Below are 27,759 nucleotides of genomic sequence, written 5' to 3'. Positions count from 1 at the left end.
TAAGTTTCATACACATACGAGTCATTTTTCTTTCATGTTATTACTCTTGATTCATATACATTCATCATCATGTCAACATCATGATTTATTGTTAGTTCAAACTATAATCTATACATATGATTCTGTTGTATAACGCCCATAACATTTACTCTTCATACGTACCCCCCCCCCCCCCCCCCCCCCCCCCCCTCCCCCTCGTTCTACTCATGCTGAATAGGCCGGGGGCTCTCACGCTCACAGTCTCACAATTTATCGACAGCTGAGAGGAAGAAGTTGGATAAACTCATCAGGAAGGCCAGCTCTGTTCTGGGACGCACCCTGGACCCAGTGCAGGTGGTGAGAGACAGAAGGACTCCGGCCAAAATAGCATCTCTGATGGACAGTCTCCCACCCCATGCATGTAAATGTTGCTGCTTCAGTGACAGACTGCTGCATCCTCAGACTTCATTTCAACAAACTGAAAGAAGCAACGGCAGACCGACCGACTGCAGTCTACAGCGGGGAGCCAGTGTTGCCAACTCCTCAGTAAGGAAAATCGCTATTGGCTGTCCTAAAAGTCGCTAGAAGTCGCTAAATGACGTCATCGCCTAATTTGCATAATTGGTCATGGTAAAATGGTAAATGGCCTGTATTTGTATAGCGCTTTTCTAGTCCCTAAGGACCCCAAAGCGCTTTACACAACCTGTCATCCACCCATTCACACACAGGTGATGGCAAGCTACATTGTAGCCACAGCCACCCTGGGGCGCACTGACAGAGGCGAGGCTGCCGGACACTGGCGCCACCGGGCCCTCTGACCACCACCAGTAGGCAACGGGTGAAGTGTCTTGCCCAAGGACACAACGACCGAGACTGTCCAAGCCGGGGCTCGAACCGGCAACCTTCCGATTACAAGGCGAACTCCCAACTCTTGAGCCACGATCGCCCCACATGCTAATATAATTGCAACCTACGTTGCTGGAGAGAGAAATAACATCGTGGAAGAGACATAAAGTGAGTAAAAAATGTCCTAAATACGTTTAGAGTTTATTTAGAACTACAAATTAAATTTCTTTGAGCAATTATTGTTTTTTTTTAATGTCACAATTCCAACCCTGCTCCTTTACCCGGGCTTGGACCGGCAAAAGTGACCTGAAATAGGCGCTCTGGTGGAGTTACTTTGTGTGTGTGTTTATAAGTAGTTTTAAACCTCGTGATCCACAAAACAGCATAAGAGTAAAAGAAGAACTGACTGCGTCACAGTCAGTGCGGAGCAGCGGCTTCGCTCATGCGCAATTCATTTGCAGTTCAGACGCACAGGCGTGAACATCTCCTGCCCTGATAGCAGCGGGGGGAGGACTATCCTCCGCCCGTGAGCGCTTTGGAACGGGCGAGGTGCCCACGGCAGCACCGCTGCTTGTTGAGAGTAAAAGCGATCCGCGCTTTCATGTCAAAAAGTCGTCATAAATAAGTCTCCAATAACACCAGAAAAAGTCGCCAGATTTGTCGCTAGTCGCTTTTTAGAAAAAAAAGTCGCTAAGGGGTCTGAAAACTGGCTAAATATAGCGACAAAGTCGCTAAGTTGGGAACACTACAGGGAGCTGGTCGGTCGGGGAGATCGTTGGTCATGGAAGGGGCGGGCCGTGGGCCGTCGTCGGGCGTGGAAAGGGGCGGGCCGTCGTCGGGCGGGGAAAGGGGCGGGCCGTCGTCGGCCGGGGAAAGAGGCGGTCCGTCGTCGGTCGGGAACATTTCTGTCGGTCGGGAGCTTTTTTCGCCGTATATAAAGCCCGGTCAGCTCGCGCTCTGTAACTCTCCTCTCGTCTTCGCTCGGAGCAGCTCCCCGCTCTTGGCCGATCCGTCTGCCGTTGCTTTTTTCAGTTTGCTGAAATGAAGTCTGTGAGGATTTTGTGCATCTGTCTCCTGACTGTATCTGCAGTTATAGGAAATGAAAAGTGTAAGAAAACTAATGACAGTAAATATTTAAAGCTCTGAGCGAAAATATTCTAAATTTCTGCAGGAATGAGGAATTGGATCCTTTTATCGCTCACTTTAAGTACATCTGGGTGGTCTTACAGTACTTGGAGTAAAAGTACTTAAAGAAAACTTCTGTCTGCAGTTTTTGGAGCTCATTTGAAATATTCTGTTGCTTTCTGGTACAGTCAGCAGCGTTTAGTTTAGACTGATAAACACGGATCAGTAGAATACAATAGAATAAGGATGGAGTTCAGTGATAGTTGTTGGACAGAAGCTGCTCCAGCAGCAGGTGAACCTTCTTCAGTATCCTGAGGAAATAAAGTCTCTGCTGGGTCTCTTCTTTTTACAATAGCAGCAGCTTCTCTGATCATTGAAGCTCCTCTTTGATGGAAACCCCCCAAAATTTAAAGCAAAGCACTCTCTACCTCCTCACCCCCTACACCCCTCTGTGTCGCCTCAAATCTAATTTTTTTTATTGATTATAATTAACACTAAAATAGTGCTGTGACTGACAAAGTGGGGTTTCTGTTTCTAACAGTGTGTTAAAGCAGTGCAGAGAAGCTGTAATGACTGTAACGTCTCCAGGAATGTGTTTTGACAGACATCAGTATTATTGATAAGATTATGAGGATTAATGATGGTACACATAAATGTTAATGTGAGGAAAAATGTTATTTCACAGTAAGTTGTTTTATACATTTACATGAAACATAGTATGATAGATGGGCAGAACTTTGTAATTTGAATTGAACTTATTTAAATTCACTTTCTAATGGCACAAAGTTCTGCCCACAGCACAGCTTCTATTTAGAAGTATTAAAGCAATGAGGACATGCCTTAAACCTGTATTCTATCAGAAGCAACCAGATGGCAAAAGTTTATCCCAAAAGGTTGATTCTGATCACCTGTTCACGCGCTTTCAGTTTCAGTTCAGTTCTCCCACTGAAAACGCTGCTTACAGATGAACAGAATCCACCTTTTGCCATCTGCTTACCTGGATGACTGAGCAGGCGTCAAGACGATAGAGCTGATCCTATCACAGTAGATTGTATGTTGGACTTATCAGTGACCTGAGCTACAGACAAGTGAAGTAAAATATCTGAACACACTGAGTCTGAGCTACAGTCAAACTATGAACTGCATATTTCAACATACTGAATCAAACATGCTTCATTCTTCAGGTCCAGGAGTCACAGTGGTTGTCTCAGAAGAAAGTGATGTCATCTTACCCTGCTCCCTCAGCACCAATCAGGACCTTGAACAGAAGCTCTTTGATTGGAGGAAAAAAGCACCAAATAAACAGGAGGTGTTCATGTATGATGGAGGCCTTCATTACAATAATGGACGTCCAGGTCAAGACGAGCACTTCAGAGGACGGGTCTCACATTTCCCACAAGAGCTGCAGTTTGGTAACGCCTCCATCATCATCAGAAACACCACGGTGGCTGACAGTGGAGACTACACCTGTGATTTTCCACATCTGCAGCCAGAACAAAGGTTCTGCATTAAACTTGTTGTTGGTGAGTAGAAAGCATCGTGAAAACAAACCCTTTAATAACTCTGCTGGAAGCTGTCACCTCATCAGTTTGTTACCTGAACCAAGAGATGCTCACAAAGGTGATGCAGAAACATCAGCTCCATCATGAGTTCATGATGCTGTGTGAAAAAACACATGTTTAATTTTTGCCTTTCAGAACTCACCTTGAAAGATCGATCAGGAGAAATCCCAGGTGAGTGATGATGTCACTGATGTGTGCATCTGTAACCTGTTATAAAGTTACGTTGAAACCAAGCACACCATTGTTTTTCTTGTGACATTACCAATAAGTCTGATGTGTCACATGGCCCTCTTCCTATTGAAAAAACAAAAGTTGTACCCAAGATGGGCGACTTCCAAATGGCCACCGTGGTCACCGCCCATCTTGAGGAGTTTGCCCCTCACATATACTAATGTGCCTCAAACAGGACTTTAATATCACCAACCATTCCCATGTTGTTACGGAGTATCCATAGAAATGGCCCACCCTGTACATCAGAGGAGTCGGTGCTGAGCCTGACTCTGATGTCACTGAGCTCTACATGTGCAGTTTGTAGAGGCTGCTGTGTGGACTGGGATCAAACCTGTGCTGGTGTCCAAATGTGTGAGTAATGGTACGTTCCCTCTGGGGCACAGAGTCGTAGCACACAGAGCGCAGATGTAGAAATCAGTGATGTTCTCAGTCAAGCCTTCAGATTTCTCTGATCAGTCTGTAAGGTCACACTCTGGGTCACAGTCTAACAAATCAACCTGTCTGAAAGCTCAATAATGATGACATCATTTTTACTTCTGTGAAGCTGGACTCAGGACGTTTCCTGTTTGTGCTGATAAATGAAAGTCCTCCCAAACTCTGCTGTAACATGTAGTAAAGGTTGTTATTTCTCTGCTCTCACACACGATGTGTCGACATCTCCATCAGGAAAGAGAAGGACATGAGAGCACGACAGCACATTTGTGCTGTAACTGCAGCTTCATGCTGTGTTCACAGGTGCAGCTCCGAAGCCGTTTGTTGGGATCCTGAACATCAGCGAGGACGAGGCGCTGCTGAAGTGTGAGGTCAGAGGTGCTTCTCCAAAGCCTAAAGTAGAGTGGAGGGACAGCGATGGGAACATCCTTCCTGCTGAGGAGCCACAGGTGTCACGCACAGGAGAGCGCTATGACATCACCCTCCTCACCACGGTGACCAGGACAAACAGCAGCCTCTTCCACTGCGTAGCCACGCAGGAGGAGATGGGCCATGTGACCCGTGATCAGATCGACGTGCGTTACTGTGGTAAGATCTTATTGTGTCGTTGTTTAGAGTGTGTTTAATGTTTGTGTGTATCCAGTTTGCTGTGTGTGGCGTCCTGCTACAGTCCTGCATGAACTTTCATGTGTTTCAGAGAAAACGTCTGAGGTGAAGTCCCACTGTGGAGTCGGTGTGCTCATAGGTTTGTGGTTTTCTGGAGTTCTGACTGTCGCTGCAACTCTGGCTCTATCTGTAGCTGCAAAGTGCATCAGAAAACACAAGAAAGGTGAGTCAGAATAATGGATTTATTATTTATGATTTATTTCATATACCTGTAAGGTTAGACAGCCATATAACAGATGATTTGATCAGTGTCGAGTTCACATTCCTGACATTTTATGTTTGAATCCTTTGCTTTAAACAGGAAAATAAAAACTCATAATTATTAATAATTAATAATCCTGGTGTACACACTAAGTCAGAGTGTGCACAGCAGGATTATTCTGATAGTTTCAGGCACGTTCATGTCAACATGGAGCTGTTCATCTTCACATAATGCCACCAAACTTTATCAGTTAATATTCAAGGTTCTGAGCATTAAATCATCATTTTATTCTGACTACATGTTTTTGTACCACAGTTACCACAAACTGCTGCTTCTCTCCATCTGTGAGTAAAGCAGAGACATGATGTTATAATCTCATCCTTCATGTTCTCACTTTTTCTGCTTTTGCAGCTTCTCAGAGAAACCAGAGAGACGATCCTTCTAAGGAAGCTTGTAACGGTGACGCTTCACTCACAAACTGTTTAACGTCACAGCTGTAGTGTGTTTGTGTGGCGGGGGGGGTCACCATTACTTTTTTTGTTTTTTTCATCCCTTTTATTATTATTTTTTTAAATCCGTCTCGTTGTGTCTCCATGTTTCACACTGCAGTCTGTGATGAGTCAAGGAGATCATATTGATTATGTCAACTGTAAGTGTTTCATTCCAAAACCTGCTGCAGGTGCTGGTGATCCTGCACAAACTGGTTCTACTTTTTAGATGTCAGATGGTAAAAAGCTGCTTTGACTTCTTCAAATATCACTCAGCTTCACGTTGTTGTCAGAACAAACCAAAGTTTCCTGCAAACCTTTGACTGTATTTAAACTTGATGAGATTGACTTTTTCTTTTGTCTTCCTGTCGAGTCGACTTGTTGGAGGAACGTCTGTCTGCATTGGAGGTGTTCACATCTGTTTTTAACATTTCTCAGGTTGAAATCTGTTTTTATTCAGAGTCATCAGCAGCTGTGCCTTTCACAGTGATGACGTTTGTGCTGTTAAAACTGGTATTGATGTATTTAAGAATCAAGCTGCTTTCAAAATGATGGATATTTGTGTATTTTATGATTTTATTAAGCATTTTGACACAGATTTTATAAAATTTGCATCACACTTTTTAAAGTATTCTAAATAAACACTTTTAACTTTAAACTCTGGCATCTTTTTCTGGCTCAGCACCGGGAAGCTTTATTATCACTGTCCATAAATATAGAAATCATTTTACATTCGTAAATTAATTTCTAATAAAAAAATAAAGATTTTAAATGTCTTTTTTTTTTTTTTAAATCTTGTTTAATAAAGAAGTGGAAAGTAGTCGTCTCATATGGAAAAACCATGTGAAACAACTACAGCATACAGTTAGGTCCAAGAGTTCTGGGACTACTTTTTTGGTAACCTTGCCTCTATTGTTGGACCTGTCAGCAGCTTTTGACAAGGTCGACCACGACGTCCTGTTATCACGGCTAGAATTTCATGCTGGCCTAAAAGGATCTGCCCTCCAGTGGTTTCAGTCCTATTTGTCAGGAAGGTCTTTTCACATCAATATGGGCCCCCATAACTCCAAAATAGCCCCTCTTAAACACGGTGTACCTCAAGGCTCTGTTTTGGGTCCTGCCCCGTTTAATACACTTTTTCAATTTCTGTGAAAATTCCTGTCCCCCTTGAAGGGAAAGTCTATCTCTGGAAATTCTGCTTTAAAGACTGAATGCTAAATGTGAGTGATCAGTTTTATGTATTATACTCATACTGTATTCTTATTAATAAACTGATGGCAGCCTTGCAGTGTTGCAGCCTCGAATAGACGAGCTTGTCGTCATCATGTGCGAACACAAAATCTTTACAGCCAAAGTATGTCACAGTTTGTTTTAGCTGGATGTGATGCATGTTCTAGCAAACAAATTGAAGAGTCTGGATTCTAAATATACACAGTATGTGAAGGTGCCTTTTTTATTATTATTTACAGATAACAACAAGAGGCGACACAGAATTCCTAAAGTCATCTTAGGCTACGTCCACACGTACACGGGTATTTTTGAAAACAGATTTTCCATTTTTGTTTTAAAAAAAAATCCCGTCCACACGTAAACGCAAAATTGAAGGAAAAATGTAAATGCAAGAGACCGAGTACGCAGCATGTGTCGTACCTGACTGTTGATCCAGGGTCTGGTTGGGGAAAGACTGCAGCAGTGCAGGAGTTGGGTTATTGGTCTTTAATAAATTCCCACAGAAGAGTTGTTTGCATCAAAGTGCTTGCCAGGCGGTGCAGCCATAACTGAACTTGTCGTTTACGTGTCACAGATAACTATGATCACAATACAGTAACTCCATCTTCTCCACACAACAATATCTCACAATGTCCACAAGGGGTCCCTGTAGACCATAGATAAGCTTTTTAACACGTGTCTTACAAGTTGCTCATATTAAGGCACAAATACGGTAAAACTAGCAGCAGTTAAACTAAACAGTCGAACAGTCCTCTAACTAATACAGCTGGATGTTATTATTGTGGGGATTATGGCCGCTGCTATTAACTTAGTGCTAAATATCTTATATTAAATATCTTAGCAACATAGTATCAAAGTACTGAGACATATAATCTTAACATGCATGAACAATTATAACCAGAATCATTACAATTAACCTGACAAAGAAATAACAACTCAATCACACCATGAACTGAAATATGTGAAGTCCAGAAACGACTGACTGGATGTATGATTATAAAAACAGCTGTAGTACACATATACTTCCTGCTCTTCTGTTCTGGATAGTCTTGAGGGACCTGAGAAGACACTAATTATGTGTTTTGGACCTCTGACATTTAACAAGAGGATTTTTGTCTGATTCTTAATTATATCTGGATTAATTTGAGTTGCTCCAGTTTCTGAAACGTGTTGATGTTTATTTAATTCATTTACTGCACATAATTAACGTACTTGCTGCATACAAATCTACTACTGCACATAATGTCCCCCATGTATATATTCTTAATGCACATAATGTTCTTCTCTCCCTCTTTTGCACAGTCGAGGAGCAGGTCAGGATACATTTCACTGCGTGTTGTACTTGTATGACTATGCATGCAACAAATAAAGAGTTTTGAGTCTTGAATCTTGAGGGAATCTTTGAGTCGTGGCCTGCCAATATGGTGCTGCGCTCCCACAATGCATTGCGGCGTTACGTCAACTCCAAAGCCCTATAACGACTCTAAATCCCAGTAACGATTGACGGGTTCCTGATTTTGGCATAATAACTAGTTACCGTGCTCGTTACCACAATAATAATGTAGTTACTGTAACACTTTACTTAACAACACGTTAGTCCCTGCACTGTAAACGAATCAGTGAAAACAAAACGAGGGAAATCATCTGAGTCTGGAGTTTGGGCTGAGTGTATGAGACTGCGTCTGAGCTGCAGACACACAAAGAGAACAATTTATTTAAACCTTCAGATTTTATTTATTTATTTATTTATTTTTACATTTTTGATCATCATTATTTTTTCTTTGATCAGTCAGTGAAAAACACAGAAATGCCTTTGTCTGAACTGTTTGTAGTTACATTTTTTGACTTTTGGGAGTTAAAAAAGAAGTGTTATACCTCAGAGATAAACGTACCCATGTACACACACACGGTTACAATTTAGGCTTGAAAGATTCACGGGTCAGTCATACGTGGCTTAAGTAAACGGTCAGGTGTAAGGACAGAAAATGTCTTCTTTTAAAGACTTTAGAAAGAAGAATACAAGTGATAGACATACACATATAAGTCAAGACTTGCTCAGCAAAAGTACAACTTCCTCATTAGGAAGGATGCTTCCATCACTGTCCTGCTACTCTACTTCAGGTTTCTGAACAGCAGCAAATAATCTTTAAATTAGAAGGAAAGATTTTATACAAAATTTCAAATCTGCACATAGAGAAATAAGAGAATGAATAAAAGATGATGGCCATATTTGTCTTAATTAAATGAAACAGCACGAGAGTCTGCTGCGTAATGATGGTTAACATTATCTGACTGCAGATATAAGACGTAGCATTCATAAGGTAATGACAGTGTGAGAGCACAAACATTAAAGTGCAGAGCAAAGCTGGACGTTACTGCAGCTTAGTGTTCATTTCCCAGTAACAACAGCCATGATCATGTTTCATGTGTCATGATCATCATGGAAGTCACTGCTTCATGTGACAATAAAAAACATTCATTTCATCATGAGCCATCATTTTAAAATAAATATAAAACAGCAGCATTTACTTCACGCTGACTCAATATGAGACAAGAGTAAAAGTAAAGATTTCATTTCACTGACGCATGAATCTGTTGTCCTGAACTTAGAATCAGTAAGTTTCTTCTGAGTGTCTGATGTGGCAGCTCGGTGTCACCGTTACAAGGATCCTTAGAAGGATCATCACTCTGGTTTCTCCAAGAATCTGCAAACAAGAGATCAAAGTAAATATTACACAAAAGCAACTTTTACATCAACACATACATGTGATAAATGGAGCTCCCAAAAAGATGAGTTATCAGCATCTCATTTACAGTTTTTTACAGACGCTAGGACACATTTCTCAATACTTAGGTCACGTTTGCAAAACTCTTCACACAATCCTCCTAACTGACCGTCAGCTTGGCAAAGCAGTTCATTTCACATTCAAAATGCACTACAACTACCAAAACACTTCATTCAGGTCTCAAATAAACTCATTCTTCCAGAACACTAGCAAAGGTTGACAGCCGACAAACACACTTTGTCACCCACAAAACAATGACCTAAAAAACACTAACAACATGTAGCATTACACAGTGTTTTCTTGTGTAAAACAAGGACACATCTCTGTTTATAATTTCAATATATGTTACTGGAATGAATCAGACATCATGCAGAATTCGTTAATATTTGTTTATGTATTTTTATTTTTTTGCACTAAGTAATCCCAAAATACAAGAATTTGTATACACACCATCCACTGATACACATACAGTAGTAATGCTAATCTACTCGGTCTTCTCCATTTGGCCACAGGTTCTCATCCACATCACATCTTATGTCATCTTGGGCAACACACCTAGGAAATAATCTTCTGGCTGCCAGAATTGAAGGAGTTGAAAAATTAACAGTAACACCTGTGTAGATGTTCATCCACAATGAGAATCAGCTGTGGCTGGTTAAACTGCATTTTTAGATTTAAAATATGTTTCAATAAAATATTGTTGTTGGATTTTGCTGTCTTTTTAAGTTTTGCATTGTGTTATTGTTTTGGCCATAAGTTTAACAGTTTTGAAAACAGTATGTAAGCACATGCAAAATGTCCTGTCCGTACAAAGATTTTTGGCAGTTGTTGTGTCTGAGTGAGAAGATAATTCATGAAATTTGAGAGATGTAGTCATTGAATGCATTTTGTGCCAAAACAATGATAACTGGTCCTCAGTTTAGCCCACATAGACTTCTGTTGTGCTCACTGTGTGAGGAGTTTTGCAAACGTGACCTAAGTATTGAGAAATGTGTCCTAGCGTCTGTAAAAAACTGTAAAGCCACTGGACTGTGAGTGAAACTCTTTAACTCTAAAGATTTTAATGTTAGTAATGAACTCAGTGAGCAGAAGCAGCTGTGAAGCTTATTATTCTGCATCTATAATATGTTCATGACTCCAAGTTTCAATAAAGAAACTCAACAAGTCACACATCACCTGTTAGCAGGAGAAACAACTATCCCTCCTCCTCTGCTCATCCTCCTCAGAGACGCAGGGGGTGGAGTCTATCCCAGCATCCATAGGCCGAGAGGCGGGGTTAACCCAGGACAGATCAGCAGTCTGTCACAGGGCCAACACAGACACTCACACCAGTTAACCTCCTGTCCCCATCATCCCTGTTTTAAACACATCACGGCACGATGCAAACTTCCCGAATCTGATACTTTTCATTTTGGTCATTAAAACAACAACAAATAAACCAAAAATGTGATTTTGCAAAAAGAGCTCGCATAAATATTTTTCTTTCTTTGGTCATTTAATCATTCACATAACTTTGCTTTGTTTCTGTAGCAACTCCTATTTTTCCTGGGTTCACGATTAAAAACGTACAAAACATCAACGTGTGAAACTGCAGACAATCAACCTGAACCTGAACACATCAAGTTCCTGCTTTACCTTCCAGAACAATCAAACACACAACAGAACAAACTGATGTGAATATGCTCAGTGAAACTTCCTCATGACAAATAAATTATATTTAAGGCAACATCACTCACACACACACACACACACACACACACACACACACACACACACACACACACACACACACACACACACACACACACACACACACACACAGAATAAAAGACCCAACAAAAAAGGAGCTGTGAATAAGATAATAAAACAAAAATTAATATCCGCGGTACAGTCATGTCTGCAGATTACAGACATGTTGATATAATCCATCTTTCAAACGCACCTTCATGGACGATTAGACGGTAAAGTAGAGGAAACACACGTACACAGCTATCAGCACGACCGCAGAGAGAATTCCACAAACAAATGAAACTATGAGCACGATGTCTCCACCGCACGACTCAAACAGCTGGTCTGAAACACACGACACCAGCCTGCTGTCAACACGAGTCTCCATGACATCCACAATTTAGTCTGTGATCAACGAAAAGCACATTCATGAAAACAGCATCATTCACAGACTGAAACATGATGAGCGGGAATCAAACCTGGAACAAAGATCTCGTCAGCAGCTCGGTGGCTGAGCTCCTCCTGCGTGGCTGCACAGAGGAAGTGGTTTGTGTTTGTCCTGGTCACCGTGGTGAGGAGGGTGATGTCATAGCGCTCTCCTGTGCGTGACACCTGTGGCTCCTCAGCAGGAAGGATGTTCCCATCGCTGTCCCTCCACTCTACTTTAGGCTTTGGAGAAGCACCTCTGACCTCACACTTCAGCTGCACCCCGACCTCGCTGATGTTCAGGATCCCAACAAACGGCTTCGGAGCTGCACCTGTGAACACAGCAGCAAGAAACACGAGTCACAACAAGCAAATCAGCTTAAAACTGTCTTCAGTGAAACAGGGAAAAGTTCTGCGTTGTTGTTGTTCCTGCTTCATGACACGTCTGAAGTGGGTTACAGGACACAGGACTGTTGAATCTGAGGAATGTAGAATAAGATTTGTTTCTGCTGATTTGTTTTCCTACCAGCCAGCCTGTCTGAACACACCCTGTTCTTATCCCGAGAACAAGCAGAGGCATCAGGAGATAAATATCTGCGGTCACTTTCCCCACAAAGGGTTGTTTGAACCAACACTAACAGCACTAAGAGTGTGGAGCATGATCGATACACTTTTGTCATTAACAGCAGAAAACACCAAATATTACTGATATCAAATCAGTATAAAGTTTTTATATCAGTATTGTGGTAAAAAAGGAATATTTCACCTCTTGTCTGTTATAAAAGTTCACGTGTGCTTCGCTTGTTACACTTGGTCTTTGGTTTGTTTTCAGAAATGAAAGACTCACCAACAACCAGGGTGACGTTAAATGTTTCTCTGTCCGGCTGATGAAATGGAAAATCACAGGTGTAGCCTCCACTGTCGGCCACCTTGGTGTTTCTGATGATGATGGAGGCGTTACCAAACTTCAGCTGGTCTGAAAAGTGTGACACGCGTCCTCTGAAGTGCTCGTCTTGACCTCGCAGGCCGTTGTTGTAATGAAGTCCAGCGTCGTACACAAACACCTCCCTGTCGTCGCTTTTCCTCCAATCAAAGCGCGTTCGTTCGAGGCTCTCCTGGGAGCTGAGCGAGCACGGCAAGATGATGTAACTTCCTTCAGATGCCACCACCACGACGGTTCCTAAAGAATGAATCACAGTTTAAACCTCATGAGAACAAAACATGAATAATTCAGAGCTAAATCTAAAATAAGTAGCTCGTAAACACGTCATCTCAACTGCAACAACAATTTATAACCGAGTTAGAAAACAGTTTTATTCAGCATTTGAGTCACATGACCAAATCATTTAAGGAAGTTAGCATGAGATGAAAAATAAACTGGATGCACTCCTGTTTATTTCAAACATGCCAAACACCAGGACAGGAAAACCATCAAGCACACAGACTCCTCCTGTGCTCACTTCATGTTCGTCCAACCCCAGGTGAAGTGAACAGGCGAGTGTGATCACCTTTACCTGTGGAGCACACACCCCACAACCAAACATAGAAACCAAACATTAGCAATCCACAAAGCATGCATGCCTCCTACAGCAGCTTTATCAGGGAAACCTTGCTCTTATTCAGTTGGACCATCTTTACCTTCAGAGCTGTTAATGGCGCAGAGTCAACAAGCTAACTTCTCAGAGGTTCTGGTCCATGTTGATGTGTTAGCATCACACAGCTGCTGCAGCTTTGTCAGCTTTTCTTACATGATGTGAATCTCCTATTATACCACAGCCCAAAGGTGCTCTGCTGGACTGAGATCTGGTGACTGTGGAGGTCATTCGAGTACACTGATCTTATCGTCATGTTCGAGAAACCAGTTGGAGATGGTTTAAGCTTCTTTAAGCCTTAAGTGCTGTCCTGTTCAAGCAGCCATCAGGAGATGGTGCACTGTAGTCATTCATCGATAAACACGGTCAGCAACAAAACTCAGGTAGGCAGCGTGGAGTTGTAATGACGCTGGTACAGAGACCCACACCACCAGCAGCTGGAACGATACCAGGAAGGATGGAGCCATGCTTTCTTTTATTTACGCCATATTCTGACCTGCCATCTAAACATGGCAGCAGAAATAAAGTCTCATCACACCAGGCAACGTTTTTCTATTCTGCTGTTTGCTCAGTTTAGCCTCAGTTTCCTGTTCTTTGCTGACAGCGAGCCCCAGTGTGCTCCTCTGCTGCTGCAGCCCATCTACAAGGTCCAAAGTGTGTTCAGAGATGCTCTTCTGCCCACTTTAGTTGTAACGAGAGGTTATTAGAGTTGCCTTCCTCGCCATTCTTCTCTGACATCATGAAGGCACCCAGACAACTGCAGCTCACTGGATGTTTTAATGCAATTATTCAGGTAAGTAAATCCCAAAATTTGATCCTGTTCATCTGACCTTTTATTGAATTAAATAAAATTGAATTTTAAAAGTGGAATATAAAACAGACAAACTTAGACTAAGGCTCATTCTTCCCTTCTCTCTGAAGTGAGCATTTATTATATGTGACTATAAATATAATGTTTTAATTAATATTTACACCGTAACAAAAAGGCAGGAAGGCTTGTGTCTTTGACTGCAGGTGAGTTTGAACAGTTGCTGTGAAGCTCTGAGTTTGTTCACTTAAAAGGAGGTCGGAGCAAACTCTCAGGGAGACGCTGTGATCACAGCTACTGATGATTTCTTACCGTTTTCATGTCCTGCTGTTACCGCAGACACCGTCAGAGGGAAGAGGCTCAGAGATAAAAGCTCCGATAAAAACATGTTGCTGAATAAAGTCTGTTCCTCCCTGCGATCCAAACAGCAGCAGCTTAAATCTCTAAAAGTGAGTGAGCACTTCCTGCAAATCCCCAAAAAATGAAATCCAAAAAGATCCCAGGAGTTCACGAGTCGTTGAGTCCAGTGTGACTCAGGCTGGAGCAGGAATGTGAGCAGGTCTTCCCTGGTGCGCGTGTGTGTGTGTGTGTGTGTGTGTGTGTGTGTGTGTGTGTGTGTGTGTGTGTGTGTGTGTGTGTGTGTGTGTGTGTGAAACTCTGCCTTAACAGACTGGAGAGAAAAATCTATGCAGTGCAGACCATCGTCACCCGTGGAGTCAACCTTTCATTACTTCACATTTTTCATGCATGCATCACGTTAGAGCTGTTACATCCTGTCCTTCGTCGGTCGAGCTGGTTGGATGACAGAGGAACATGCAAAAACCGCCTGTTTCCAGAGAAGTGCAGTTCACTGAAACAAAACAGCATCACATTTCCTAGTTCACTGTGGGCATGTCACGTTTAAACATGCGCAGGCCCGTTGCAAGAATTAATGCAGGACGCCGCCCAATAAACACAGAAGGCATGAGTCCAGAGAAGATTTATACCTGTACAGGTTCTGATCAGAGTCCACCTCCAGTCCTCATCCTTCCAAAACCACAAACAAAAACCACAAATATCTTAAATATCTGACCAACATGTGGACAGCTGAATGAAAGCTGCTGAAACGTGATTCTGTTACTGTTACATTCAGACAGCAGCCCGACGCTGTCATTATCAAAGTCATTATTTAAACTCAGCTGAATAAAATCAAGGATGATTTTGAGGTAATGAAGAACTCAAGCTCCACGTGTCTCCCACACTAAGGCAAAAAAAAAATGTAAGAAGGTGGAAAGAATAAAAATACACATTTCATTTATAGTACTTTATTCTTTTGTGTGTGTGTGTGTGTGGGGGGGGGGGGGGGGGATGCAGAAAAGAATTTAAGAGTGAGCAGCGCTCGGCTCACATGACAGTAATAGGTTGGGGCGTCTGACAATCAATGTTATTTTAAAGCATCATTCGCCACCTCTCCATTTTTTTTCTCTTAGCTCTTTATACAGTACACTGGTGTAACACCTGGTAGTGTGGTAACTTGTGCTGCATGAACAACTCCACCCCGATCAAGCTCGCCCAAATCACTGGAACACAAACACCATAAAGCCCAGAAGCCCCAGATTGGTCGTGACCAATAGCAAAGACCACAAAGCCAAGAAGACCAGATGTCTCTGTTTTTTCTGAGAAACAATGAAAGTCTGCACCAGTGTCTAAAGTCACCACAGAGATCAAGTATAAGCCAACAAGCACATCCCCACCCCACAGACGTAGTAAGGGCACCCAGAGAGAAGGGCCTCGAACACCGCAGACACCAAGGGACAGTGAACAGACCCGAAGGCCAGGTAGGGCACCAGCCAGCACAACCCAGGTGCCAAGGCCCACCCCCAAAGGCGCAGGATACCCGAGCCCCAGACTCCCGGACCCCCAACAATCCTGGAAGAAAGAGGCACCCACCCCAAACCAGAGAGCCAGGTGAAGGGATAGGACAGCCTGCAAGGAGGACCGCAGGACACAGGCCAGCACAACTCACAGAGAGAAGGAGACTTCAAGTCTTTCTAATGGACCAGTAAAGGCTGCATTTAATTCATTAGCTCATTGCTGTTTGCTGCATGCTGGAGTTTTGGACACTAGAGGGCGCCAGAAAAGCACTGCATTTAATATTCATAAATTCATTGAGTGATGTGCAGAAGTCTGAGTAAAATCAAACTCTAAATAAAGCGAACAAAGCAACAGTTAGTCAGCCTGTGATGTAGAGTTGAGATGTTTTACAGCTGACTGCAGGATGAAAGATGGAATAATATTCAGCATTTAAGAACAGACACTAAAAAAGCTGACACAGCTCTTTGTTCTAACAGAAACATCATCAACAAGAAGGGAAACTAACTGTAAAAACGAAAAGACAGAGTTTGGAAAAGGTTTTATTTTTAAGTTGAGACAATGTTTCATGTTTTTTCATGAGCATGAAGGCACTAGTTGTCCCACAAGAAAGTTCATTCATTCATTTCACCAACAAAAAGGAGAAAACTAATGTTTAAAAGTCATGAGCATCAAGCCTCCACAGAGTGGAAGCGAAAGTATCAGCACAGACTAAATAACAGTAAAAAACAGGGACGTCGCTCATCCTTGGACCACATCAAGCTTGCATGTGGAGCTCTGAGCGTCTGTTTCTCTGTAAAAACATAAAACTGGAGCTGATGTGATCAGGACGACATCCGTGGCAACACAAAGATCTCTGGCACAACTTCACTTGTACTCAAGGTGCATGGAGAAGAGCTATAGCCTAAAGAAGGTGAAGCTCGAGCAGCATCGTGGGAACAAGAACGACTGAATTACTCAATCGACATGTTTCTGCTCGTTGCCTTCATCAGAAAAACACTGGGCAGAGGATGGGAGGTGGGAGGGGCAATGATGATGATGAGGAGGAAGCCTCTAACACGTGTTTTGAAAAGAAGGTTGTACATTACACAGCAGAGGTACATTTTGCACACAGCCACAGTTAGTTACTGTATATGTGCACATTTGTAAACATGGCTCTGTGAATATGGATCTTTAGGAGTGGGGCTCTAGTCGTTGCATCAGATATTAAATTTAAAGGATCTTGAACAGTTTTTATAGTGACAGAATTTTAAAAAGGCAATTCAACATAGACCCAGACACGTCTATAAACAGCACAACGTTCATGTTTTCAAATTGTTTGTTTGTTTGTTTGTTTGATTTGAGATGGGACGACCTGTGAAACGATCTTCTGTGTGACTAATGACCGAGACCGTCTGTCTGCAGACATGAAGTATACAATGATAATAATAATGAGAGCAGTAGTTCTGGGAGCACAAACACTAAAAACATTCACAGACGTCCTGTAACAGGACCGAACAGAATTAAAACCAGCTGCACTTTCGCGTGCTTCACAGTTCACTTCCTGATAACAACATGTCAAATGCAGTGTCTGTTTTCACATTTCATGATCATCATAGAAAGCACTGCTTCTCAATGCAATTAAAAAAGATGGCATAAATTAAAGCAAGAGTATTTCCTTCCCTGTAATAAGCTGCATCAACATAAAGACAAAGGAAACGCAGGATTTCAGTTCACTGAGGTATGAATCTGTTTTCCTCAGTAACTTTGTTCTGGAGCCTGGAGTCTGCTGTAAATCAGCCTCACAGAAACATCGTGTCTCTGGTTTCACTGAGAAGCTGCAAACAGGAAATAAAAGTACTTATTACATAAAGTCTGCTTTTAAAATCACACATACACATGAAGAATGTTGGTCCTGTGAAGATGAGAATTTTTATTTTGTTAAAACAACAAAACACAATAAATTCTGTTGGTCAGAATAAAAACATGTTATCATGAATACATCTGTACTTCAAACAGGAACTCTGTACACCATTCCCTCACCGTTCCCTCACTGTTCCCTAACCGTTCCCTCACCGTTCCCTAACCGTTCCCTAACCATTCCCTAACCGTTCCCTCACTGTTCCCTCACCGTTCCCTCACCGTTCCCTCACTGTTTGCTAACCGTTCCGTCACTGTTCCCTCACTGTTCCCTAACCGTTCCCTCACCGTTCCCTCACTGTTCCCTAACCGTTCCCTCACTGTTCCCTCACTGTTCCCTCACCGTTCCCTAACCATTCTCTAACCATTCCCTCACTGTTCCCTCACCGTTCCCTCACTGTTCGCTAACCGTTCCCTCACTGTTCCCTCACTGTTCCCTAACCGTTCCCTCACCGTTCCCTCACCGTTCCCTCACTGTTCCCTAACCGTTCCCTCACTGTTCCCTCACTGTTCCCTCACCGTTCCCTAACCATTCCCTAACCGTTCCCTCACTGTTCCCTCACCGTTCCCTCACTGTTCGCTAACCGTTCCCTCACTGTTCCCTCACCGTTCCCTAACCATTCCCTAACCGTTCCCTCACTGTTCCCTCACCGTTCCCTAACCATTCCCTAACCGTTCCCTCACCGTTCCCTCATCTGATACTTTTTGGACATTAAAAAACAAAATAAACAAACTCAGTGTGACTTTTGTTTGACAGCTTGAGGTCAGCTTTTCTTTCTCTGGTCATTTATTCATTCATGTCTCTATTATTTGTTACTGCATCATTCTTGACAAGGTCCACAGGTGTGAATATGTTCAAACGTACCTTTAAAGGCGAGTTACGCTGTAGTGTAGATGAAACACACACAGAGAGACAAAATGACGAGCGCAGAAAGAATCCCAGAAACAAATGAAACTATGAGCATGGTGTCTCCACGGCAGGACTCAAACAGCTGGGCTGAAACACACGACACAATCCAGCTGTTACACTAAAGGTCAGGTTTAGTTTCAACCCACAGAAATAAGATCAGCGTCTGTGATCAATGAAAAAATACAAACACGTCTGTGAAAACGTTTTTTTTCCTTCCTGATGTTTTATTTTATAAGCCGAGTAAACAGAAAATAAGATTTTTTAAGTGATGTTTTTATTTATTAAAGGAACAAAAACGTCCTACCCTGACCTTTAACCTGTGTGAAAACAGGTGCTTGTATTTCCCTCTGCAGCGCTCAGGCGTCTGTGATAACTGATGAACAGTGTGTCACACCAGTGTGGAGGATTTTCTGGTCTGTTCTCCTAAACTGACACAAGTGCTGCCTGTTGTTCTGGGTTCTTTACTGACCTCCTGGATGAGCCACCGATGTGCTCTCAGAGTAACTTTGTAAGGTCGGCGACTCCTGCTTCACCACTTTTCCAACTCCTGTCTGTTTGTAGATAATGACTCTCTGTGTGAACCATAAAGCCTTAAACACGAGTTTGTACCCAAACATCACCGATAGATGTCACTGACTTGTCTCAGCTTCTCTTTCATGACGCGCTGCTTTGTCAGATTTTGGTCTAATTCACTTTTTCAGAAAAGTTTTTTGTCTTTTTTTATTCATTTCTGGTTTTCAGCTCTGGCAGCATTAATGCTTAAAATAGGAAAATTAAACTCAGCTTTCCAAAAGATTTGCCTAATCACAGTGTGTGTCTGTGTTTGGATAAATAATCTAAAAACTGCCTTTTGTATTACTTTGTTATTTATATTTGTTTGATGATCTGAAACATGTAAATGTGACAAATATGCAAAAAACAATGAAATCAGGAAGGAAGATAAATACTTTTTCACAGCATTGTTTAAAACGCACAAACATCAGCATCACAGACTGAAACATGACGAGCGGGAATCAAACCTGGAACAAAGATCTCGTCAGCAGCTCGGTGGCTGAGCTCCTCCTGCGTGGCTACACATTGGAAGAGGCTGCTGTTTGTCCTGGTCACCGTGGTGAGGAGGGTGATGTCATAGCGCTCTCCTGTGCGTGACACCTGTGGCTCCTCAGCAGGAAAGATGTTCCCATCGCTGTCCCTCCACTCTACTTTAGGCTTTGGAGAAGCACCTCTGACCTCACACTTCAGCTGCACCCCGACCTCGCTGATGTTCAGGATCCCAACAAACGGCTTCAGAGCTGCACCTGTGAACACAGCAGGAGAAAGTGGACACTCCATACTGTTTAAGGTTGGAATAACTTCTTAGGATGATTGCAGAAATGAAAGACTCACCAACAACCAGGGTGACGTTAAATGTTTCTCTGTCCGGCTGATGAAATGGAAAATCACAGGTGTAGTCTCCACTGTCGGCCACCTTGGTGTTTCTGATGATGATGGAGGCGTTACCAAACTTCAGCTGGTCTGAAAAGTGTGACACGCGTCCTCTGAAGTGCTCGTCTTGACCTGAACGTCTGTTATTATGATGGAGGCCGGCGTTGTACACAAACACCTCCCGCTCATCGTCTTTCTTCCAGTGAAAGCGCGTTCGTACGAGGCTCTCCTGGGAGCTGAGCGAGCACGGCAAGATGATGTAGTTTCCTTCAGATACAACCACCACGACGGTTCCTCGCCCTGAAGAATGAAACATGTTTAAATCATTATGTTTAAACACAGAACAAATGCAGATCATTCAGAGATAAGTTTTAAAACATCACATTCCTCCAGCACATCACACACACTCATATTGTTCCTGCACAGGCTTCACTGCTGAAGACATCTGCTAGTGTGTTGATCCACTCGTCTGAGTCTCACAGCTCATCACAAACGTTTGTTTTTTCAGTCAAAAACATCTTTTGCAAACCAAATGTGTCACTTTGATGATGAGTTTGTGCCTGTGTCTTAACTGTTTGGAAAATTTGGACTTTGCTGTCATGCAACAGGCAAGTCAATCAAGAAAAACTGTAAATTCAATAAAAAATTGTCAACATGAATTCTTTCGATGCTTTGTTTATTGCTCGGATCTGTAACGAGTGTTTAACCCGTATTTGTGACTAAAAAACAGACCTGCAAACATATTTTTGGGCAGCTTGTCAGAAAAAGGTCTGACAACATCAAACCCAAACAGCCTCCACTTATAAACAGAAACACTGATAAGCAGTAGCAGTTATGATGAGGCTGCGATAATTTAACGTGGAATTTACGCACAGTGAAGACTGAGACGAAGAGCTCAGGCTGATTTAAAGATACAAATCTGTTCTGTGATCAACATTAAAACCTTTAAAGTCCTTCATCAAAGCTCCTGATCATCAAACTCTAACATGCAGAAAAGCAAACTTTGTAGCTGCTCCATCCTCCGATGTTTGTTTTACACACATCTGCAGATGACCTGTTCCCTCAGTCTTTGAGACGTTTAAATGATGCAGCTCGCTGACAGCAGCCGTCCTGTTTTACATGGAGAACAGGGGCGAGTCTAAAGGGGGCCATGAGGTGTACTAGACTATATTTGTCTTTCATACCATTTTTTAGATTAAAAGTGAAATTAGTTAAAATATTTTATTGATCAAACTGCGTGAATATTTGAAAATATAAAATAAAAGTTTGGTTTTAAAAGCCAGTAAAAATGTACACAGACGACTCTGAGACACTGAGCTGAGGGTGGTTAAAGTGGATACTGAAATATTATTATAAATTAATAGTACTTGACTCCAATTAATGTCAGCAAGCTTTCTAAGAAGAGTCAAGCTACATTTTTTATGCCTTAGTTCAGATTGAAGATATATTATTTTATTTGACTTTGACCTTTGACTGTACCTGAGATCATTTATATATTTTTCATTTAAGAAAATGTTTTCTATTTTATATTAATACACAGATGTTGTATGCAGTTAAACTATAAACATTTCTTCATTTCTAAACCGGAAACCAACGAGCAGTTTGTTCTGAATCTGTGACACAAAGAATGAATCAAACTCTGAAAGCAAAAATAGGTGCTACCCAACACATGCCAGGTGTACCTAATAAAGTGGTAGGTGAATATATATATATAGCATATAGCATATGCTCATGTGTAATTACAGTGCCATGTCAGGCACCTGTGACACAAGACTGAGAGTCTGTGTTTCTATTTTTGCAGCTGCACCTCTTCTGAGAACGTGTCAGCAGCACTTTAATAATGTCTCTCTATTAAGCATCATTAAGTATCATTAAGTTATTAGTAAGCTATTAGAAAGTGCTTAATTCATCATTCACCAATTCACAGAGGTGTGGACTCGAGTCACATGACTTGGACTCGAGTCAGACGCGAGTCATTAATTTTATGACTTTAGACTTGACTTGAAAAAATGTTCTAAGACTGTGACTTGGACTTTTACACCAGTGACCTGGGACTTGAATTGGACTTGAACCATTTTACTTGAAAAGACTTGATATTTCACCCCATCTCTAAAATTTAACACACATATTATCTCATTCACTGCCAGGGTTTTTGAGCATTTTTACTCATTTTTGAAGAGCCACAGGAAACTGTGTGTTATGATCATATAAACGCTGAACCAACCAAAATGAAGAACAGACTCTCTTCTTCCATCCAAAAAAAAAGCTTGTTTCTACCATTTTCCATTCTTTAGTAATCAGCTGTAGAAGAGAGGTGGGTTCCACCAAAAATGCCTGTTTTGACCACAAAAAGGGAGAAAACGAGCTTTTTGTGAAAAATACATTTCAAGCAGTCTGATGTTCACTGACAAGCTGCCCGAGGTTGTATTCTAGCCCCTCCCATTGAAAAACGTAATTGACGTCTATAGACGTCAATGGCAGTGAATGAGTTATATAGAAAATGTGCACCATTAATTCAATTCATTCATTCATTTATTCCAACCACACTCCGTACGTATGTGTGGGTGAGCTGTAGCACAGCCAATCAAATTAACCAGATTTTTTTTTAAGAAGAAAAAAAAACGCTCAAAAATGCTGCAAGGAGTTATTTTTTTCAGGTACATAAACTATGAAGTAGTCAACAAAAAAATGAAATGCAATATGCAAAACATGCAAGCAGAGAATCCCAGACAGAGACGGAACAACTTCAACTTTGTCCGACAGCTGAAGTTGCATAAAGAACGGTAGGTTCTCTTTTGCTACGATTGGATAGCTGACTTCATCTAACTAGCAAATGTTGTCCAGGCTACGTTGATGAAACTGTCTGGTTTTAATGTGTATGATATTTTTGAACATGCTATTTTAAAGCCGGTCCTACAAGCGCATCCAAGAATAACATGCAGCTTATCTCAGAACTGTCGGTGAAACTTATTCTTGGAGCTAAGTTTAATTGAGCTGCATTTTATAGAGGTGCAATTTCACAATTTGTGTATATTTTCTAAGTTCACTATTTCGTCATGTGTTGAGAAAAACAGATTTAAAAATCACATGGTCTAATATTTACATTTACATATAACTGCGACTTTTTGTTGTTGTTTTTGTTTTTTAAAGACTCGAAAGGACTTGAAATTCAAAGTTTCAGACTTGAGACTTTACTCAGACTTTTACACCAGTGACTTGAGACTCGACTCTGACTTGAGGATAAAGACTTGAGACTTACTTGAGACTTGCAAAACAATGACTTGGTCCCACCTCTGCCAATTCGTCTATAAATCACTCCTCCTTCTTAGTATGTCACCTCTAATTACAGATGTGATTATTCATCTGTGGTAATGATCATAGTCAGAAAACAATCTGTATTCATAATGACATGCTACAGAGGAGTATGCTGTATAAACAATGAATGACCTTAATGATGCTTAATAGTGTGACATTATTATAAACGTGTTCATGTTGCTTTGTCCTGAGAGGCAGTTTCAGCGTCACACTGATGTGATTTGACTGGAAGCACAAATGTGATGCTGGTAAGTATTCAGGAACGTGATGGATCAGGATCTGTTTCTAATGAGAAGTTCATTCAATTCAATTTTATTTATATAAAATCACAACAACAGCCGCCTCAAGGTGCAGTGACGTGTGTGGAAACAATGAGAAAGGCTAACGTGATTTGAGAATTGAGTGAGAGCTGAACAATGTACCTAATAAAGTGTCCAGTGAGTCACTTTATTAGGTACATTATATACTTGAGATTAAAGTTTGAATTCTTTTCTTATACTTGTTTAAATCCACCGATCTTAACAGAAGAACATGAAATGAATGTAAATAATCCCGTCACATCTTTGGGAACGATCACAGAATCAAGTCCTTAAAGAAAACTTTCATCATAAAACAAATGTTAGAACAAACGTCTGACGTTATACACAAACCAAATCTCAAAAACAAAAAGAGAGCTCATAGATTATGTCCGGTGTCTTTAACTGTAGGTGAGTTTTTTCACTTGGTCAGTTCACATCTGGAGCAGCTGGATCCACAAACTGCTGTGAGAGCAGGCAGTTCACAGCACGCCATCACATTTTAATTACACGAATGGGAGACAATAGTCTGGATTCAAGGTATTGCAGACATGTACAGCTGGTATAAATTATAAAGGAGGTCAGAGCACAGAATCAGGGAGACTCTGTGAGAAATGATCAGAGTTATTGATGATTTCCTACCGTTTTGATGTGCTGCTGTTACCGCAAACATCATCAGAGGAAAGACGCACAAAGATAAAAGCTCCGCTAAAAACATGATGCTGAATAAAGTCTGTTCGTCCCCGTGATCCGAACGGCAGCAGCTGGTTAGGAGGTGAAATCTCTGCAGTTAAAGCACCAAATAAAGTCGGAGCAGTTCCTGCAAACCGGAGACCAAAACCTGAGACCTGGGAAGGCTCGCACACCGAGATGGTCGGACACAGGCTGCAGCAGGAACCAACAAGTCTTCACTGTCAGTGTGTGTGTGTGTGTGTGTGTGTGTGTGTGTGTGTGTGTGTGTGTGTGTGTGTGTGTGTGTGTGTGTGTGTGAGAGACACCTAACTCTGGAAGTAGAAACAGCAGACTCACTCAGCAAGTATTCACATGCACATTAAAACTTTCATCACTTTAAATTTTTCTGTGAAATCGCAGCTCTCAGGAACACGATTGTATCCTTTTTCTGATGAACAGGTTCAACTTTCAAAGACCTGCATTCACTGATAAAACAAAGCAGCTGCGCCACATTTCCCAGAAGTTCGTAGTGGGAGTGGCGGCTTTAAGCGTGCGCGGTCCTGCTTCAGGAGCTGTGGGCTCACGGCCATAAGCAGAGAAATCACAATGAGCGCAAACACAGACACACACAGAGAGGCAGGATCAGTTTATCTACACAACAGCCTACAGCCTGAACGACTGTCTGTCCAAACTACATCTGCTGATGTTTGGTGGTTGAAGCAGGAGAGACAGCAGTGATGGAGCTGCCAACCAGTCCTGGCTGCTGTAAAGAGTGTGCGTCATCATATTTATCTTGCAACATAACAGGGGACCAGATACCAACAAAGTAAACGTGAAGCAAACACTGTGTTTGTGAAGCTCAACTTCTTTTCTCTTGCTCCTCATGAAGCTCTTTAATGACTCACAGCTTTATTCCACCTTGATTTTTATTTTACCCACAGTTAGATTCATTAGCCTCCAGCATGGGTCTCATACGCTCAGGAACCCCTCCGTGGGGAGATCTCCTCTAGGGGTTAAAAACCTGGGACTCGGGATAAAATGAAACAGCTTGATGAACCCAAAGGAGTCCAGTGCCCTTCATTTCAAACTCGTGACCTGACCTGAGCATACACAGACAGTCAGAGCTGTTATAACCCAGATAAGCTCAGGATAAAGGATGGACGTCAGTGTTCGCTGATTAGGAAAACCCAGAAAAAAGAATCAGAATCAGAATCAGAAAGGGTTTTATTGCCAAATGTTGAGCAGGTTTACAACATTAGGAAATTGCTGCGGTGCTTCAGTGCAAACATACTGTCATAAAAATATAAAAATAAGAATAAGAATTAAAAGTGCTAAGTGGATAGATATATACATGAGTGCAGGTGGTGATCAGTGCCAAACATGGAATGATGCAGTGAACACAGCGTAGGGTCAGTGAACGCACCCTTTTGCACCCGGGGTCACTGTTACAGCCCACTCTAATCAGCGAGGGGTCCACAGTGAATGGATATGCTGTGAGCACAGTAAATGTTGAAGCATTACAGGTGCAGTTTGTGTAACTGCTGACCTGTTAGTTCTGGGCATGATCAGATCCAAACGTTGTGTTGCACTGTTACACGTGTTTCAGATGAGCAGAGTTCTTGGCACTGACTGGATGAACTTCCACGAACATCTTCTTCCTTTCCTGCTCGACCAGCACACCTTCCACAGATGACGGCATTGATTCACGCGTCCGTGGCAGGACTGAAACACACCTGCTGTTAGTGCTACACGTGAGGACTTAATCTGACTGATTACACACCAACTGTAGATCTGAATAATTAAATCTGTAAATCTGTGAACAACTGCTCACCTGACTGAGCGATCACCGAGCTTATGTCATGGAGAAGCTCATCATCTGTCTGTCCACAGCTCACAAGCATCACTCCTCTTATGATCAGTGTGTGTAATCAAACACTGATCACCTGAGGGGTCCAAACAGTGCTCGAGGTCACGGTCAGATTTAGTGACCTCTGTTTGCTCACACAGGCAGCATTTTAGGTCTTCAGTACACCAGCGCCTGATGTTACAGACCTGTTCGTATCCGGGGTTTGTCCTCGATGATCTCCCCGAGACTCACGATTGATTTCAGGTCCAGACTCTGGGTTAGCCATTTCATTATTATTACCATCATCTTCATTATTTCAGGGTCATCATTGTGCAGTCAGGGTTGTAGTCGTTATGTGGTGTTAAAAATCTCTGGCTTTTTATAAAATGTGTGAAAATCTTTAGTCAAGCGACGATGAGACCCTTAAAGATTCCCGTCCTGTTCTCTTGCATCTTATGAGGATTTTCAGTGAGTTCATTAGTGTCAGTATTGACTTCCACTGCTGGAAAATCGAACCTCGCAGTTAGTGAGAGGATCATCTCTTCAACCATAACAGCCATCGAGGCAGCAAAAAGGTTCACGGGTTGTTGTCCCTGTAAATTCATCTGAAAATGAAAGAGTTAACAGTGAGTGTCAGATTGTCAAATCCAGTACGTGGTTAACATGTCAAGTTTCTGCGTGTCACATTAAAAGTGTGACAGCACTCAGTGCATTAAACCTTTTATAACTGTGATATTTCCTGTTATGAAAACCACAGCTGGCAGGCAGCTGGAAGCAGAAACATAAACAATGACTCTTTTTATGCTTTCGTCTGTTGAGCCGGTCGGACGAGAAGTCAAAGCGTACGTACGCTTTCATAGAACAGCATCACATTTACCAGGACTGCACAGTGGCAGTGGTGGCTGTAAGCATGTGCAGTTTATGGTAAATGGCCTGTATAGCGCTCTACTAGTCCCTAAGGACCCCAAAGTCACCCTCAAACTGAACACTGTTTTACCTTCAGCTGGTTTACATAAATCTCCTCTCCACACTCAGCTGCTTCCAAGGAAGGATCTCATCCTGCTGCTGGACTCTAACATCAGCCTTTACCTGCTCTGCAGATGTTGAGACCTGAACGGTCACTTAAACCAGGACCAGGAACACTGAGTCAGACCAGCTGCAGCCTGAAGTGGAGTCAGCAGGATTAGACTCTCACAGCAGGGTCGTGTGGTCGTGTTTTAGTGTTCAGAAAGCTCATTTTCTTTTTGTTGCAGTGCACACCGCTCACCCCACAGAAAACATGTAACACTGAACGCTGTGTTTAATTAGGACCTCAGCAGGCGAGAAAAGATCCACAGGTGCTTTGTGTCCTGAATCATCCACAGCTGTGGAGCTGTGTGGCCTGCTGCTGTTTCTCACTTTGCTGCTGTTTGTCTGACAAAAGTGTTCAAATGAGCAGCGACTC

General features: G+C 42.1%; 3 protein-coding genes across 5 annotated transcripts; 1 reads left to right on the top strand and 2 right to left on the bottom strand.

Moving 5' to 3' along the window:
* Nucleotides 1-1,340: 1,340 nt before the first annotated feature.
* Nucleotides 1,341-5,576, top strand: LOC101466827 (CD276 antigen homolog). 2 transcript variants are annotated; one of them, XM_004559061.5, is made up of 6 exons: nt 1,341-1,933; nt 3,135-3,473; nt 3,648-3,683; nt 4,479-4,763; nt 4,873-5,004; nt 5,455-5,576. In XM_004559061.5, exons 1-6 carry the CDS (start codon nt 1,867-1,869, stop codon nt 5,541-5,543), a joined length of 948 nt encoding a protein of 315 aa, XP_004559118.3. In that variant the 5' UTR covers nt 1,341-1,866; the 3' UTR covers nt 5,544-5,576. The 2 variants fall into 2 exon arrangements, with proteins under 2 accessions (XP_004559118.3, XP_012776702.3); XM_012921248.4 differs by lacking the exon at nt 3,648-3,683.
* A 5,290-nt stretch (nt 5,577-10,866) lies between these two features.
* Nucleotides 10,867-14,969, bottom strand: LOC143418679 (putative butyrophilin subfamily 2 member A3). 2 transcript variants are annotated; one of them, XM_076884357.1, is made up of 5 exons: nt 14,414-14,968; nt 12,549-12,881; nt 11,755-12,033; nt 11,490-11,620; nt 10,867-11,394 (listed from the first exon to the last, which is right to left on the bottom strand). In XM_076884357.1, exons 1-4 carry the CDS (start codon nt 14,487-14,489, stop codon nt 11,502-11,504), a joined length of 807 nt encoding a protein of 268 aa, XP_076740472.1. In that variant the 5' UTR covers nt 14,490-14,968; the 3' UTR covers nt 10,867-11,394; nt 11,490-11,501. The 2 variants fall into 2 exon arrangements, with proteins under 2 accessions (XP_076740472.1, XP_076740473.1); XM_076884358.1 differs by lacking the exon at nt 10,867-11,394 and having other exon boundaries at nt 11,532-11,680; nt 14,414-14,969.
* Nucleotides 14,970-16,476: 1,507 nt separating this feature from the next.
* Nucleotides 16,477-24,669, bottom strand: LOC101467109 (butyrophilin-like protein 1). The gene is made up of 5 exons (XM_076884354.1): nt 24,440-24,669; nt 20,148-20,486; nt 19,781-20,059; nt 18,717-18,848; nt 16,477-17,769 (listed from the first exon to the last, which is right to left on the bottom strand). The coding sequence occupies exons 1-4, from the start codon at nt 24,513-24,515 to the stop codon at nt 18,730-18,732; spliced, it is 813 nt and encodes a 270-aa protein (XP_076740469.1). The 5' UTR covers nt 24,516-24,669; the 3' UTR covers nt 16,477-17,769; nt 18,717-18,729.
* Between the last annotated feature and the right edge of the window lie 3,090 nt (nt 24,670-27,759).

This window comes from Maylandia zebra, linkage group LG5 (assembly GCF_041146795.1).
Source record: "Maylandia zebra isolate NMK-2024a linkage group LG5, Mzebra_GT3a, whole genome shotgun sequence".
NCBI lineage: Eukaryota > Metazoa > Chordata > Actinopteri > Cichliformes > Cichlidae > Maylandia > Maylandia zebra.
This window is presented reverse-complemented; position numbering and strand designations above follow the sequence as displayed.